Source organism: Asparagus officinalis, chromosome 9 (genome assembly GCF_001876935.1).
Source record: "Asparagus officinalis chromosome 9, Aspof.V1, whole genome shotgun sequence".
Taxonomy (NCBI): Eukaryota; Viridiplantae; Streptophyta; class Magnoliopsida; order Asparagales; family Asparagaceae; genus Asparagus; species Asparagus officinalis.
In genome coordinates, this window is record NC_033802.1 from 67,588,170 (window position 1) to 67,604,112 (window position 15,943).

Consider the following 15,943-nt stretch of genomic DNA (forward strand, 5'->3'; position numbering starts at 1 on the left):
AAATTTCACGGAACTTGAAGTCCAGTGAAGTTACGTAGCTTAATTAATTGTCTGCTAAACTTTACGGGATAGTTTTTTAGAAAAGACTGGATCGATTTTGACAATTATTTTTAGAAAAGATAGTTTTTTTGTGAATCTTTTTGTAAATTGGATGGTTTTCAAAATTTGTCCATAATTCAATATCCGATGCTTGCGGTGGCTCCACGAGCCCTAGACTTGCATGGGATTCATATCCCCTCCAACGTAGACAGACATGATATATGATGGTTAGTCCATTGAGTCCCACTAGAGGCACACCCTCAACCACACTTCCAACCACACCCACACACTCTCTATAGTGCTAATGGACCATGCAAGATATTTTTAAAAAAAAAATCATGCATGGCCCACTAGCACTATAGAGAGTGTGAGGGTGTGGTTGAGAGTATGGTTGAGAGTGTGCCCCTAGCATTATTTTAGTCCATTTTCTCAAACGTAACACTCTACTCGTAGGTATCATCAATTGGAAGTGACCAGATGTTATAATATATTTATAATTAACAAAGTGATCTCTTTACTTTAAATAGTTGTTTAGTGTACATGTCTACATGCTTCTCATGTTGTTTAGTGTACATGTCTACATGCTTCTCCATGAGGTGGCTTCCAAATCATCCACTTGAAGAAGAGGAGATGAACAAGAAGGGTCTGTTTGGTTGTTTTCCTTAAAATCAAAGAAAAACAAAAGAAGATGAGGAAAAACATTAAACAAAATTTTCTCTAATTTCCTCAATAAAAATCATAAAATGGGCGTCCTAAAACGTGAGTCACATCAACTAATAAGAATTTAGCACATCATTGTTTTTCTTGGTTTCAAGATGTGAACGAAACAAAGAAAATGAAAATATTATGAAAAACTTACAACAAGTTATACTTTTTCTCCATTTTCGTTCTTTTTCCTTCATTTTCCATAATTTTTGGGCAAACCAAACAGCCCCGAAAAGGAAAACAGCAACTCTTGCATAGTACCAGTCAAATTCCATGATTCCAGGAATCATGGGATTTACAGTAAAACTGTGCAGCAGTCTTTGTTGATCCCAGAAGTCCACATTAAGACTTTCACTCGCTGTGGCCGCTACTTAGCAGCGAGAATCACACAGTTCACAAATAGACAAACAACTTGCTCTTTAATTCCATTTTTTGACCAAGAAAACTATATTTATTTGGTCTACAGGTTGCTGATCGTCTACGCTATCACCAACCACGGCAAGAGGAAAAGGAGACGCGGGAGGGAATGAAGGTTTAAAAATATGTTTTTTAAAAATGAACGATAATAACAGGAGGGAATATTGAAGGTTAAAAAATTTGTTTTTTTTTATAATGACCAATAATAACATGGGACACTGCCCTTTTACATATTTTACAAAGTTGAATTAATGAAACGATATCCCCGACGCCTGCCCAAAATATCACACAATACATACAACATCAGATCACAGTTTTTTTTTTCTATCATTCTTCCATACAATAGGATTGATCCTCTCGACGGTGACAGAATGTGCAAGTTCCCAACCTTTAAAAACACCATTAGCATGTTAGTACCTCCTGGCAACTTTGAGAGGGTGAACCAAATCTTAGTGACAACATTCTTCCGACTCCACGAATACTTCGATGTTAAGATCCAACCCTTTCGAGCTGCCACGAGATCATAATAACCCATTGCTGTAGATTCTCTGCCACTATCTCTGGTCGCTAACGCCACCACCCAAGCACCGGGGTCATGCGAACTCCAAAGTTCATTTACATAACTGAATTTCATTTTGACCCTTGACAACAGCTACTGCATAAATATAGTATGGGCGTTAGAAACTGCCCGCAACTCCTTGGTGAACGTCAAATAGCAGAGAAATAAGTAGATATCAATTTTCAGAGAGAGGGGAAAAACATCGTAATTAGAAATTTAGAAAAGCAAGATCATCATTTTTCCAGGTAATACCCTAGTAGCAATTAATACGGATCCTGATGTCAGTAAAGTAGATCATGTTGCACGAAGATTGCAAGTCTGGATCAATCATCAGGATCACTGATCGTATATCAATACCCAGTACAATTTATTTGTTTTCTACCAATTCTACCTATATCAACTCAAACAATGCTCATATGACAAATGAAAACAATATACTACCTTGTTCAGAGAAAGTTCAACAAGTTTCAAGCCTAATAGTACATAAAAATAGAATTCTTTCAATCTGTTCATGAACTTTAACAATAGGGTCTAATCCCTCTAGCTGATAGACTCAATCTAGACTCGAAAAGGCACCGAAGCAAAAGGTACTGGCAAGGCAATGCCCAGTTTTATGTCTCTAAATCTTAATGCAAGATTATGATGACAATACACACACATATCATAAGGTCGAACTTACATGCTTACCCTCTGGTCCGGGAAATTCTCCACATGTAGTTCCTGCATTATCCGATGCTTTTGAACTGGCTTTGCCTGAGAAACTGGTTTCTTCAGGAGCATTCTGCTCAAAAGAAAAACAAAGGGAAAAAGAAGAAGAGAAGAAAGAAGAGATCAAATAGGGTGGTAAGCCTTTAATGTATAGAGATATATTGATGATCAAAATAAGATAAATTGCACTTCCAAGAAATGCAGAACATTATCAATTTATCATAGCATTAGGAGTATTAACTACCATATCAAGTCGCAGTGAGTCAAGTCTACTTGACAGCTTCATCTTGGGCATTCCCATCCCACCTAAACAACCACCACGCTGTTTTCCATTAATGTCTTTTACATCCATACTGCTGCAACCCCAGGTGTAAGAGACATATTTCCTCAACTGCACAAACCAGAACAAGTTACAAATGTTTCAAATATATTCTGAAATATCATTGCTTAGGTGTATATTTACCTTGTCCCAATGGTGTTGAGCACGTCTGTGTCTTCTTATATCTCGCATGACGCTATCCTCATTTCGCAGTTTCTTTATCCTGGCCTCACACTAGAACTGAGTTAGAGTCAAGGACAGTAGCATGGAAATATGATAATTACCACTTGTAAGGTGTAACTGTAAATCAATTAGCAGCAGATACCATATGGAACTGAAGAGCTACCCTTTAATCTGAAATATATATAATCATGAAAAGTAAAGTATCCGGTACCAGTTTTCAAAATAAGTTTGCGGTATAATAAGCGAAGTTGGTCAATGTAAAGTATGTTGCTAGTTTAGTCTGAATTTCACATAATCACACGTAAACAACCTCCAAATACCAGAGTAAATTTGTTTTCCTAGTTAATAAGATATAAGTTGGTGAAATCTTGAGGCCTTATAGTCGCTTATGTACTTGAGCAAAGCTGTGAAACAGTTCAGCTTCATCATTTAGGAGTTTAGTTACTTGTGCCTTGATCTAGAATCCTCTTAAGCGACATGACACTTTGTCCACCCAACTTTTTAACCGTTGAATAAGCTTGATAGATCAAGAATCAAGATCTCACTATTCTACTCCTCTCCCATGAAATGATGATGACTCAATACTCATTAGATTTTTATCTATCAAGCCAATCCAATAGTGAAAAAGTTGTGAGGACGAAATCTCAAATCCACTTAAGTGGATATTAGATCAACTCATAGATATGGAAAAGTAATTACGACATAGATATCATTTGAACAATTATTATTATTATCATTACTCCTCCTCCACCTCCTCCTCATTATAATTATCATCAACAGTATTAGCAGCAGCAGTAATAGGAGTCACAGTAGCAGCAGAGGAAGCAGCAGCAGGAGCAATATTAGTATTACTAACAACTAGGTAATAATAAGTTTTACGAGTTTACAAATAAGAAGTTTAGCACATATCACAAGTAATTCTTGTTGAGAGATTTAAATTTTTTTACTCAGCAGTGATATTAAGGTGCATTGCTTTTGTTCGTTTCATCTCAAAGTAGGCAACAAAATTATAAAAACGTATTTGTTTTTTAACTATTCCAACTACCAGTGTAGACAAAATAGCAACAAGGAATCCTTCAGTATAAAATCTTAAATCTCTGGTTACCTAAAAAGCAGTGACACAGACAAAGGATATGGAAGTGACACAGCAAGAGATACACTGCAATTCCTCAAAAATTATGATATGGAAATACCATGACATTGTATTAGAAATATATGGAGTGTTAGATCCCAGAATCATAACCCTCAACAGTCACTGCAACTTTGTAGGTTTGATGCAATGGATAGGGTTTTTTAATATGGTCAGGTTTTGGTACATGAAAGGGAAGTCAACATGCAGGAGCATATTAGAATGTAGAATCATAATCCTCACCCACACCACAACTTTGGAATTTTGGTGCAGCGGAAGGGATCTTAACAGCAAATTGATTGACCAATGCAATCGTAGGCATAAACCATTTTTTACCATTGAATATAGAAATTAGTATGATGCAGTATGATCTGTATTCTATAGCTTTTTAACTAAGAAACTATACCATCATTGTTAAATATTCCTGGAATCAGTTATATATGTTTGCATGGACTTCAAATTTACACTGAGAAGAAATAATGAATTCTTCAAATGGAAAAACACAAGAGCAACTTACTTGAAGCAAGAAGTAAAGGAATATTGCAAAGCTCACAGCATAAAGACCACCAGCATTTGCAAGGAAACCCACTGCAAGTTTAGAATTAGAAGTTCATTTGAGTACACAGAAAATGATCTTATAGAATGACATGGGGCAAGAACAAAGGGATCCCAACAAATTTAGCATGATGTTCAAGGAAACATTAGTTCATGAAAGAAAAGGATCATAGCAGCCATTTGCATTTTTCTTGTTACTCACTTCAAATATAGCCTAGGTTACCCAGACACTTCATCTAGGCTCCCGTATCCGTGTCCGACACTTCCATATCCGTGTCCGTGTCAGACACTCCTTAGACACTTCTTGAACATATACATACATTGATTCAAACTTGTACTCACTTCTATAATACATGTTTTAGTTTAAAGAAAAACTCGTGACACACTCCTTGAACGTATACCATACATTTCACCTCAAATTTACAATTCATCAAACTCCAGACAAGTTCGTTTTAGCACATACCTAGTTCATAACTATGATTCTAAAGGGCTGGTTGCGTACGGATTTCAAATAAGAGTGGTCTTTCAATTTATAATCTACTCAATAAAAGAATATTAAAAGTAATATAAGGATTTTAGCTCTCATAACATGTGAATGAAAAACAATATTGATCTCATATAGATTATTAATTTTCATATGTATGTATACAGCGTGTTCACCTATCCTAACTTCTACAATTTTTCCTTGTCCCGTATCCCCACCCATGTCTGTGTTCACACCCATACCCGTATTCGAGCAACATAGACTGTAGCTAATCAATGCAGAACGTACACTCTGATTGTTCAGCTGCTTCTGTTGCTCCAATGTCAAGACACATGTGACATACCAACACTTATTGGACCCTTCTCCGACAAGTGTCAAACACTGTCCACATGTGTCCTCAATCTAATAAGTTTTTTGATACTTTTGGACAGTTCTCCAGTTCTTCCGTGCTAAGAGTATGTTGAGATGTGCACTAACTACTTTTGGACAATTCTCCAGTTCTTCCATGCTGAGAGTATGTTGAGATGTGCATCAACTACTTTTCACATGTTAAAAATCTTAATTTATTGGAGTAGACATCATAACAGTGACTTGTACGCAATCATGATAAAGATCACATGTATGCCACATAAGACGTGAGATAGATTAAGGATCTTGAAAGAAAAAACTGAAGAAAGTAGGCATAATTTGCATTGAAAGTCCAAAAAAAAACACTCATTACTCAGTATGCCATACCCATTGTCATCGACTCATAGATTAAAAATGCCAAGAGATGCATTTGCAATAATACACACATCACCTGTATGATTTAAGGTAATCTTTCCTTCTACAAATGTATGTCAAAGTTATAACGCTTATTTGTTGTGGAAGAATATTCATTTATGTACTATTTTCTTCCAGCATACACATTCATCTATCATCTTGTGAGGTTGCCACCTCCTAATGTCCTATTCATTAAAAGTGATTGTCCATGTCACGATGTGTGTGTGGCATATGTCGTGACCATGCAATTTTGATGGCACTAACTCCCTTGACCACTGTATATCAGTATCAGATACCAACCCATAGTTCTCAACAGTTCTTCGGTTAATAGGAATATAAAATAATAACTAACACAACTCTAACAAATTCAACCAAAACATGATCCAGAACTTACAAAAATGGCAAAGAAGCTCATTCACTCTTACAGAACGTGACTCATAGTACATATTATATGTGGATGATCTCATACAAAATTCCATATTATCTAACAAGAAAGGAACCACGTGTTGTAGGTCTAAACAACCAAAGAACTCAGAACATATAACTCCTTGTGTCTTCTGGATACCAATATTTGATCAAAACATTGTTAAACACACTGAAATTCGCAAAATCTATGTTCAACTAAAGGGTTGAACTCTATGTTAACTAGGCTCCGCTCCTCTATCACAAAGCCACACCCGTACCTGAAACGTACCGGCTACTGACATGTACTAGACGCTTCTATCATTTGTGGTAGCAATACCAGACACTGACACCCATTGGACTCTCACTAGACATACCACATATATTTATCTAGATTCTAGATGCATATTCAGTTATATAATGCATGCTTTAATTTAAAAAACTCTTCATATACTTCTTGGATGTTTATCCTACACTTCATATCTGCTTCTTGAAACTCAGTGGACATAGGTTGGCTTCATTTCATTCAATACCCCATTCAGAACTATGATTTTAGAGGTTGTTTGGGTATTTAGTTTAAAACCAGGGGATTTTCCAATTTATAATATACCTAAGAAATATTAAAAGGATACAAGAATTTTAATTCTCATGACAATGAAAAAATATTATTGATCTTATGTAAATTATTAATTTCAGTATGTGTATATAGCCGTGTCCCCGTACACCACCTTTCACAAATTTGCTCTGTCTCATACCCATATCCGTAACCATACCAGTACCTACCCATACCCATGCAACTTAGGTACTTGAACTATTGTACCTCACCACATAAAAAGTATGAGAGAAAAGATACTCTTATTCTCCACCTTATGGATAGACTGCAATACTTGCTCTATTGGTAGAAAAATCCTGTCATGCGGTTATTATTTAGTTGACGGAAAGCAGTATAAATGCATGAGAAAGATATCAATAATATTTTTTCATTGTCATGGAAAATGCGATGTGTCAGAAATGGCTTTACTTACCAGGTCCCATTACATTCTCTTTGTTGATCTCTACAATATAGTCAGAAAGATAGCTGATATCCAATGTTGTATTGACCAAACCGTTCGTAGGCCTTTGAAGAGAAGCTTGGAGATCACTAACATTAGTAAAAGACGAACCCGGTATGAAGTCATGAACAAGAGGTTGTATAAGCTTCAAGCCATGCTTGTTGTTATATATTTGAGGAAACAAATGAATTCTCAATATATTTGGATCTGGTCCTCGAAAGGTTCTGGGATTGTCATCCGCATAGCTGTCGGATTGCAGGGTGCCACTGACAAAGCTCACGTATTTATCATTACCATGGTCCTTCACTGTAAGTTTGAATTGGAACCCAACAGCCATGGCTGGGTCATTCGGAAGGTCCACAAAACGCCAGGAGATGAGGTAATTTCTTCGGGGAATCTGACAACTATCGCATTTAAGAGATATAGTTGGACCATTGCTTGTATTCTGGCAACGATAAGTTGCATAAGTTGACAAAGGGAAAACTCTGTAATCAATGAAACCCGGAGTTCCGAGCACCAAAGTGTCAAGGCCACGGAGATGAGCACAACTCATGCTAGAAATTGTAGTTATATTAAACTCCATGTCATTGACAAACGATAGTAAATCGGGAGCATTGACTGGCCTTACTTTATGCACCTCAATGCTTCTCCTGGTGATAACCTGATATAGCAGCCTGCAAAGAGCCAAGTGGTCTACTCAGAGGTGGCTGACGACGGGTGGGCTTTGAGTGAATTTTGAAAAGGAAATGAAGTTACATTAAACCATAGTACTTGATTCATACGAATGGGACACAAGACGGATACTCACGCAGATAACAGGCCGACGAGCAATATCCAGCTTGCTACGGAGAACGTCCCCCCCAGCTCCGTCTTTCTCTTGCGCACCACTTTCTGGTCATCCTACAGCGACGAATTTTGAAAAATTAAACGCATATGACAGAGTATCTACCGCCCCATCCCCCTAAAACATGACTTACATGATAAAACAAGTATCAAAGAACAAGACCCGCGTCAAAAAAAAATCTTGAATGCTTGTGCATACATACAAGCGTCACAAATCACCGACCATCTGGGATGATCAGAAACTGTTGGTATCAACTTACTCGGCGAGAATGACACAAATCAAGTGAACAAACACCTCGTTCATTTAATAATATTACGAGAAAAATAGCACTCTCTCGCTGCTAAAGTCGAGCATAACTAAGCTTGAACTATGATCCTTCTAATTTATCCCACCAGCCAGTGAACAAGCATCCCGTTCATTTAATAATTTTACGAGAAAAATAGCACTTCCTCACTGCTAAAGTCGAGCATAAATAGCTAGGGACCTCGGCACAAAGAACAGAGGGAGGGGTGGGGGGAGGGGAAACCTAACCAGGCCAGTGTCGGTGGAGTAGCGAAATCCAAGCGGCTGATCCACCAACCGGATCCGAAACCAGACGCGTCCTCCCGCCGTCCACCTGGCGAACCTGAGGAGGAAGCAGAAGAAGCAGCCACGCGCAGAGGAGCGCGAGCGTCGCCCGAGGGACGGCGCTGCCCGACTGGGTGATCCTCCTGATGGAGGTCGAGGGGGTGGAGGACGGTGGTGAGGAAGGTGGGAGGCGGAGATCCGACTCCCGGAGCTGACCTGCCCATCCGGCGGCGGCGGAAGGGAGTTGAAGAGGGCGCAGGCGGAGGCGCCGCGGGGGCGTATGCGCCCGGGCCGCACGCGCAGAGGGTGCCCGTTGTAGCGGAAGGATCCGGTCGGGCACGGCGTCCGGACATTTACCAATTAGGGCCTTCGCTTGTTCCGAAGCTACACGACCCAAGTAGAATCCGAGGATATCGAAATCGCCCAGAGAGAGAGAAAAGAGAGAGAGAGAGAGAGGAGGAGCGAAGGAGCTGGAAGGGGAATCCGAGGGCGCGATACGAGAGGCAGAGCCAGCTCAGCTCAGCTGGTGGAGTCCGATTCGGACAACGGGAGAAAGGGATTGGCGGGGCCTGGGGCTGACGTGGGCGCCCACTAACGAAGAGCTTACGTAGGTGGGAGGTCACCGTGGGTAAATTGGGACCCCTGGTGTCACCCCCTTATCTAGGGCTGAGCATGGTTCGGTCCAAACCGAAAAAACCGACCGAACCGATCCGAACTGATCCGAAAAAATCAGTTTTATAAGTAGGGCGATTCGGATCGGTTTGAAAACTTTTCAACCCGAACCGATCCGAACCGACCGAATATAGTGCAATACTATCCATTCTGATCTCAAACCCTACCCGACCCGTCCCCAAAGAGTCACATACTCAAACTCTAAACTCATTTTCTGGATCATTATGGGTTGAAAACAACATAATTATATCAGTGTTTAATGCTTCATAATCTCCTACTTTGTTGATATTTTTTTCTTTAACACGGTTTGTTGTTTGATAAAAAGTTTGATGAAGCTAGCACCGAACAAACCGAACCGAACCGTACCGAACCAACTTGCAACAGTTCGGTTCGGTTTTGAATTATAGGCGGTTCGGTTCGGTTGTTCAAATTTTGGTAAAAGCCGAATCGAACCGATCGTTGCACACCCCTACTGACCCACCCCATGCCGTTTATTTAAGACTTTGTTAACAAAAAAATTTGATCGGGTAATTTTTGCTTTGGTCCCCTTTAATTCCCGGTTTGGGTATTACCCGCAAATCTCCGAATTATCTTGACAAAAATATTTACTTACGTTTATCCAAAAAAAAAAAAAACCCAAGCCCAAGATTGGTTGGCTATCCACTCAAAGAGATCTAAAACATCAATTTTCACTCGTCTTCTCTGTTGGTCCCATATTTTGGATCCTCGGGGGATTTTTCATTAAAAGTCTTTAAGGGTTTGATATCTTTTTGGTACACAGCTGAATTGGATGCATTGAATAGCTTATTCAAACAATTTAATTACGCGCGTTTAGATAAACTCAGATTGCGATGGCCAACGCTGCAGTTTTTACAAGCGAACAAAGTCCTGAATAAATATTGGTGAACGAAAATTGAGAGCCCATGTGAACAGCAAAGCAATTTATTCTTCATGCTCGTGCTTTCAGCTGTTCAGTTTCCGACTGGAATCGTCTCCGTATATTTTGATAATTGTATTTGGCGAGAATTCCAAAGCCCTTATCTTGGTTAATTTATTGTTAATCACTAATCCCCTTCCACCTGTATCTTATTATAGGCGTAAAATAAAACTAAACGTGGCAGTGTCTGAGCGGACCTTAGGCCTCCAACTACCGATGTCGTAAAAAAAACAAAAAATTCCTGAAGGACCCAAAATATGGGACCAATAGAGGGGACAAGTGAGGTGTCTCCCTCTTATTGGATAATGAGTTGGCCATCATTAATGATGGCCAACTCATTATCCAATAGGAGGGAGACACCTCACTTGTCCCCTCTATTGGTCCCATATTTTGGGTCCCTATAGCAAAGCGCGGCGAGTCGATACTAGTTAAATTAAAAATTACTGAACCCCAACCACTTGAATCGGGAAAGAATGGGTCAAACTAATGACCTCGGTAAAAGATAAGGAGTTGGAAATTTTTGCTGTAATTTTTTCACGGTAAACATACAAGCCTCACTTGGCTTCTTCATTCGATCGCTGGGTAACAACCTCGAAATCCTCTTGCCCCGTGCGCATCTGTGGTCACCAAAGTCTTGAGGCTGGCTTTTATACGCTCGACTGCTACGCAAGCTTCTCATATGCGGGTCAGAAAAGGTCAGTGAATTGGATTCTATATATGCTAGTTTTACCGTATCATCAGCTTCCAGAATTGGCATCTGAGCTGGGTTTCGAAGAAAACGACGAGGGGATGTCTCTGATCCGCGACCCGCTGCCCCAAAAGGAAGCAAGGCTCAGACCCATGATCGCCATTGCTACGACTGAGCACGCAGCGGGGACCGCATGGCTGCTTCCGAGGAATTGAGTCGCCAGGAGCCCAGCCAGGGTCGAGCTCTGCATGCCCGTGCATAATGATATCGTCCTGCAAACTGGCTCCTCTTGCCTGGTAGAACATGACATAACGTTAGCTAACTCGTAACGAGACACTGTTGTGAACAAACATTTCCACAATGCCATTTTTAATTGTTATAATAACTAGATTCAGAAAATGTTCCACCACCCATCTACACATATATATTCATCGAAAATGTGGCTCGTTACATGAAACAATCAAATGGAGTTTGACCTGTCATATGATTTTCATAATGCCAGTAACAGAAAGTTGAGAGACAGAACTGAGAGGTAATAGATTCATGAAAGGAACAATTGATGTGTTATTCCCTGTTTAAACTTAATCAAGGAGGAAGAACCAGCATGGATAATCATAGCCTCATAGGGATCCTGCTCTTAACAGGTTCTCTTTCAGTCGATACAAATTAATTTTCCATGACACAAGAACTGAACATATGAGAGGAACAAATGGCCAAAAGAGGTAGATTCAAGTAAAATTGTTAAAAAAAAAAAAGAAACAGGGAAAAGAAAGCAAACACTTCAATGCAAAAGGCAGACCGAGAAGTAGGGAGAAAAGAGGATAGTAAAACATACCTCAAAGAGGGCAGTCTGGATAACCAATAACCAAATGCGAAGGCGAGAAGATGGAACGTTAGTATCGGGAGAAGCAAAGAGAGACCTTCTGATGATAGGATCTGCCTCCTATTAATAGCAAGAGGGCTTCCGATACACAATGAGGTGCAGATCATGGCTACGAAAGGCATAATTGGTTGGATGACGTTCACTACACCTTTGGCATAAGTATTGAGAGCAAGGCCAACAGTCACAGGAAAAAGGACAACCTACAAAACCATACAAACTCATTAATCCAGCTAGAAAAGGAGAAATTGATGTAATTGAAAACAATTGTAAATTTAGTTAGTAATTTCACACACAATATATTCCAAGTACCATCAACATGTCGGTGCTAGTAGTTCTTACTTATGCAAGAATGAGCTTTGTTTTAGCTAAGTAAATAGTAACGTACTAAGTTTAATTTAGCAATGTGCAGAAAGAGGCATATAGAGAACACAACAAATATGTCTTGGATTCACTATTGTCTAGTTGAGAGTCTGAAGGAATGTCATCAAGGGGAGAACTCAAGCAATTTTTTCCAGATTCTGTGAGGATGTTTCACGCATTTCCATAACTCATATGGCTTCACATATTTTTAGATAGAAATGGGTGCATAGATCTGGTAGAAAATAGTACTTAAGAGGAGCAGAAAGAATGTGATCTTGGACGGAGCTTTTCCTGAGAGCAAACTTTATTGGCTGAGGCTGATGGTAGAACTACCATCTCTCTGAATATAAATGTAGTTCAACCACTTATTTATTTAGGATTAAAAAAGAAACATAGAGAAAACATCAGAATAAATATCCATATCCGGTAACAAAAATAACTAAGGTTATAAGATCAAAGAAGTAAATCCACAAGAACAATTTGCTAGGTCATGTTGGAACCATATCCACCACGAGTTATTAAACAAAGATCTATGATGAAAGTAATGCATGCTCAACTAAGATATAAGATAGAATGGCAGATTGGATACAAATTCACACCCTCCTTACAATTTCAGTTGATGTGTTGACCATCTCTTAATACATCCATCATTTGGAATCAACTTAGAAACTTCGTATCATGCCAAAGAGTTCACGTGAGTCAGCATAAACTATTTATCCTCTGCTGGGATATCAACTAACCTTTATCTGAACAGTCATTTGTGGTCATCCTATTCCCATGAAAAGATCCTAACACAATCTAATCACCAGCTTACAACCTTTACAACCATGCGAAGATCTGATCCCATGACCAAAGGTAATTGGTACAATTTGGAGATACTAAAGGAGTAAAAGAGGAAAAGATATTTATTAGCTGTAAAATCTAAGATTACTATTCATTCTTCTGTAAACAGCTAAAAAAGAAGAAGTAGAATAATAACAAGAAACCTGATATAATCCTTTACCTGCAAGATTGACTTTGACATTGCCACCGCATCAACTGGAACTACTGAGCCAATTAGGAGGCCAGTTAGAAGAGGGGTGACGATGACAGAAGAAATTGTTGTTGAGCTTGTTAGCAAGATGCTCAATGCCACGTCTCCTTTGCTCAAATAACTGGCATAACTCGAGAGTTGTGCCCCAGCAACACAACTAGTAAGAACAAAACCAGCATAGAATATAGGAGACATTTTGAATGCCCTAGCTATCCACAGGCCCAACAGAGGCTTAAGCGCATACTGTGCAATATATCCGATAGTCAGCGGCAAAGGTCTGAAACAGTGATATAATAATAAGCAAATACTGAAGTCAGTTAAAAGCATATATCATGAAAGGAAGAAGGAAAAGTGAAAGAACCTCTGAAAGGCGAGGGCAAAATCATCAAGGGATAGCCTTATGCCAATAGATAGCATGATCCCTCCAAGGGCAGGAGCATAATAGTCTTTTGAAACCCTAGCGAACAGATAGAAAAAACAATCATTAGTTATATTTATGCTAATAAACCAAGTTTTGCTAAATTCATGAACATGATATCTTCAGGTCCATTACCAAGACAAAAATTTACTTCATGCAACTTCAGATACAGTACCATCCCCATATCTTCAGCTATTGAAAAGCATTAAAAGCAGTTAAAAACATGAGGATATATTATCACATCATAACAATGATTTTATCACCGTGATTTATCATTAAGAAACAGACAAGCGCTACATAGATTAAATTCATACACAAACAGAAGGATACAGAATAGGTCTTGAAGTTGGTGGATAAAGATTGACTTTGTCTTTAAACTCTTCCCCAAATTTTCATCCGCTTCTTTCTCGTATCTATGACCTTTTACTAGGCTCATCTTTTCTTTTGGAGTGGTGGGTTTCAATTGAGGTATCTTGTTAAAATGGCAGCAAGATATAGTTGCATAAACAACATTCTACCTGATATATAGTTTAAAAAATACAAATAGACCTTCAATGAACCACGTTCTTTAAGGATCCTCACTTTTAAGAAAATGCTCCTACTAGACATTTCTCCTTATTCTTATTTTCCTACATATACACAAGTTCCACATATCTTCTTCAACTAACCAAAATATGCTCAACTTCTACCTGAAACATTGAACTTGCACAATCACAGAGTCTATTAGGCCCCATCCGCAATTTATTTACTTATTAACATCGACTATTTACTTAAACGGAAGGACAGAAACACACATGCATTGCACACAACTTAGCAGCTACAAACACTTTAGTGCACAATCTCAAACCTTAGCATTATCTCAGCTAGGGACATGCAAGATAAGCGAGCAGCATTCTCTTAACCCAACCCAACAACTGCGAAAAGCTTAAAATGGCATTATCGTCTTCACCGGGTTCAACTAAGCCTTTACTAATAAAGAAAAGGATCCAAGAAGATGAACCAAATTTTACAACCAGCAAGGCATTACCCCAGAGCTTTGCATTCATCTACATAACTTCTTGATGGAAAAATAAAAACTAATACGACCATAATTCTTTAATTCTCATCAGGTGCATGTGCATATAAATTAAAACTGAGGCAATCTAATTGAAAGAAAAAGATAACGAGAGACGAGCAGAGCAACTAACCAAGAGAAGCCGCCACCACGAAAGGCAACATCGCCGACAGGGATTTGGACGAAGAATCAGCATCAGATGAATTATTCGCCTTATCACCAAGAAGCCCTGCATCTGGGTTCGCCCCAAATGAGAGCAGCGACACGTGTCCCAATCTCCGGTGCCATCCAACCCTCCCCTCGAAAGGAAACGACGTCGAGCACGCCGCTAAGGGCCTCGTCGGAGTCCGAACACCGCCCCGCCGGCGGAGAAGCGAGCGGTTGGGAGGTGACCGGAACGCGAGGGGAAGGACGCGGGCGCTGCAGGCGGCGACTGCGGCCATCGAGCGGAGGCTATCTTGATTACACGATCAGATTTTTTTTTTTTTTTGGCTTTAATTCTGATTTTTTTTTTCGGAGAAAGAGAGGAGAAATGAGATGAGAGGCCAAGGAGTGTGGAATGTGGATGCTCGTTTGGGATAATAATTTGAGTGGGCAACTTAAAAGGCTTATTTAATTGGGATATTAGAATATTATTTGAATTGAAATACATAATTAAAATCCAATTAAGTAGTTTAGGTCAAATCATATTCTATGTTTATGTAGCAAAGGGCAAAATATACATCAGCTAGTCGGATTTTTTTTTGGTTTAATTGCACTCAAGTCCCCTATTGTTTCCCCACTAGGCACTTACACACTCACACTTGTTTTTAGCAGTACGTATATACCTTAAAGTTTTTAAAACTTGCAACTAAATACCGTAAACTTTTTAAAATTGACACTTAAATACCCTAAAGTTTTTAAACTTTACACTTAAATGCCCTCAAGTTTATGCACTTAAAATACACTCGAGTTTACATAAATGTGGTGGGTATTTAAGTGCAAATTTTAAAAACAGGGTATTTAAGTGCCAAATTTAAAAACTTTTAGGGTATTTAAAAAGTGAGGATATATAGGTCCAAGTTTTAAAAAATTTTAAGGCATATAAGTGCTACCGAAAACAAATGAGAGTATATAAATGCAAGCTTTAAAACCTTTAGGGTACGTGAGTGCTGCCAAAACAAATGAGGGTAT

General features: G+C 39.0%; 2 protein-coding genes across 2 annotated transcripts; both read right to left on the bottom strand.

Moving 5' to 3' along the window:
* Positions 1,318–7,960, bottom strand: LOC109823712. The gene is made up of 7 exons (XM_020390052.1): positions 7,943–7,960; positions 7,288–7,868; positions 4,577–4,647; positions 2,892–2,981; positions 2,673–2,819; positions 2,408–2,501; positions 1,318–1,816 (listed from the first exon to the last, which is right to left on the bottom strand). The coding sequence occupies exons 2-7, from the start codon at positions 7,865–7,867 to the stop codon at positions 1,773–1,775; spliced, it is 1,026 nt and encodes a 341-aa protein (XP_020245641.1). The 5' UTR covers position 7,868; positions 7,943–7,960; the 3' UTR covers positions 1,318–1,772.
* LOC109823594 (probable sodium/metabolite cotransporter BASS3, chloroplastic) lies at positions 10,793–15,334 on the bottom strand. Its single transcript, XM_020389873.1, has 6 exons — positions 14,904–15,334; positions 13,887–13,908; positions 13,660–13,797; positions 13,269–13,575; positions 11,858–12,105; positions 10,793–11,315 (listed from the first exon to the last, which is right to left on the bottom strand). Exons 1-6 carry the CDS (start codon positions 15,211–15,213, stop codon positions 11,072–11,074), a joined length of 1,269 nt encoding a protein of 422 aa, XP_020245462.1. The 5' UTR covers positions 15,214–15,334; the 3' UTR covers positions 10,793–11,071.

Bases quoted from the DNA above. Each gene is read 5' to 3' on its own strand.
- LOC109823712 (XM_020390052.1), bottom strand. From the start codon at position 7,867: ATGAGTTGTGCTCATCTCCGTGGCCTTGACACTTTGGTGCTCGGAACT. The intron at 4,648-7,287 runs GTAAGTAAAGCC...CTAAACTTGCAG, and splicing joins AGAGAATGTAATGGGACCTG to TGGGTTTCCTTGCAAATGCT. The intron at 2,502-2,672 runs GTAGTTAATACT...TCTTTTGAGCAG, and splicing joins ACTCACTGCGACTTGATATG to AATGCTCCTGAAGAAACCAG.
- LOC109823594 (XM_020389873.1), bottom strand. From the start codon at position 15,213: ATGGCCGCAGTCGCCGCCTGCAGCGCCCGCGTCCTTCCCCTCGCGTTC. The intron at 13,576-13,659 runs GTTCTTTCACTT...TCACTGTTTCAG, and splicing joins TTTGCCCTCGCCTTTCAGAG to ACCTTTGCCGCTGACTATCG. The intron at 11,316-11,857 runs GTATGTTTTACT...ATGTTCTACCAG, and splicing joins TCCAGACTGCCCTCTTTGAG to GCAAGAGGAGCCAGTTTGCA.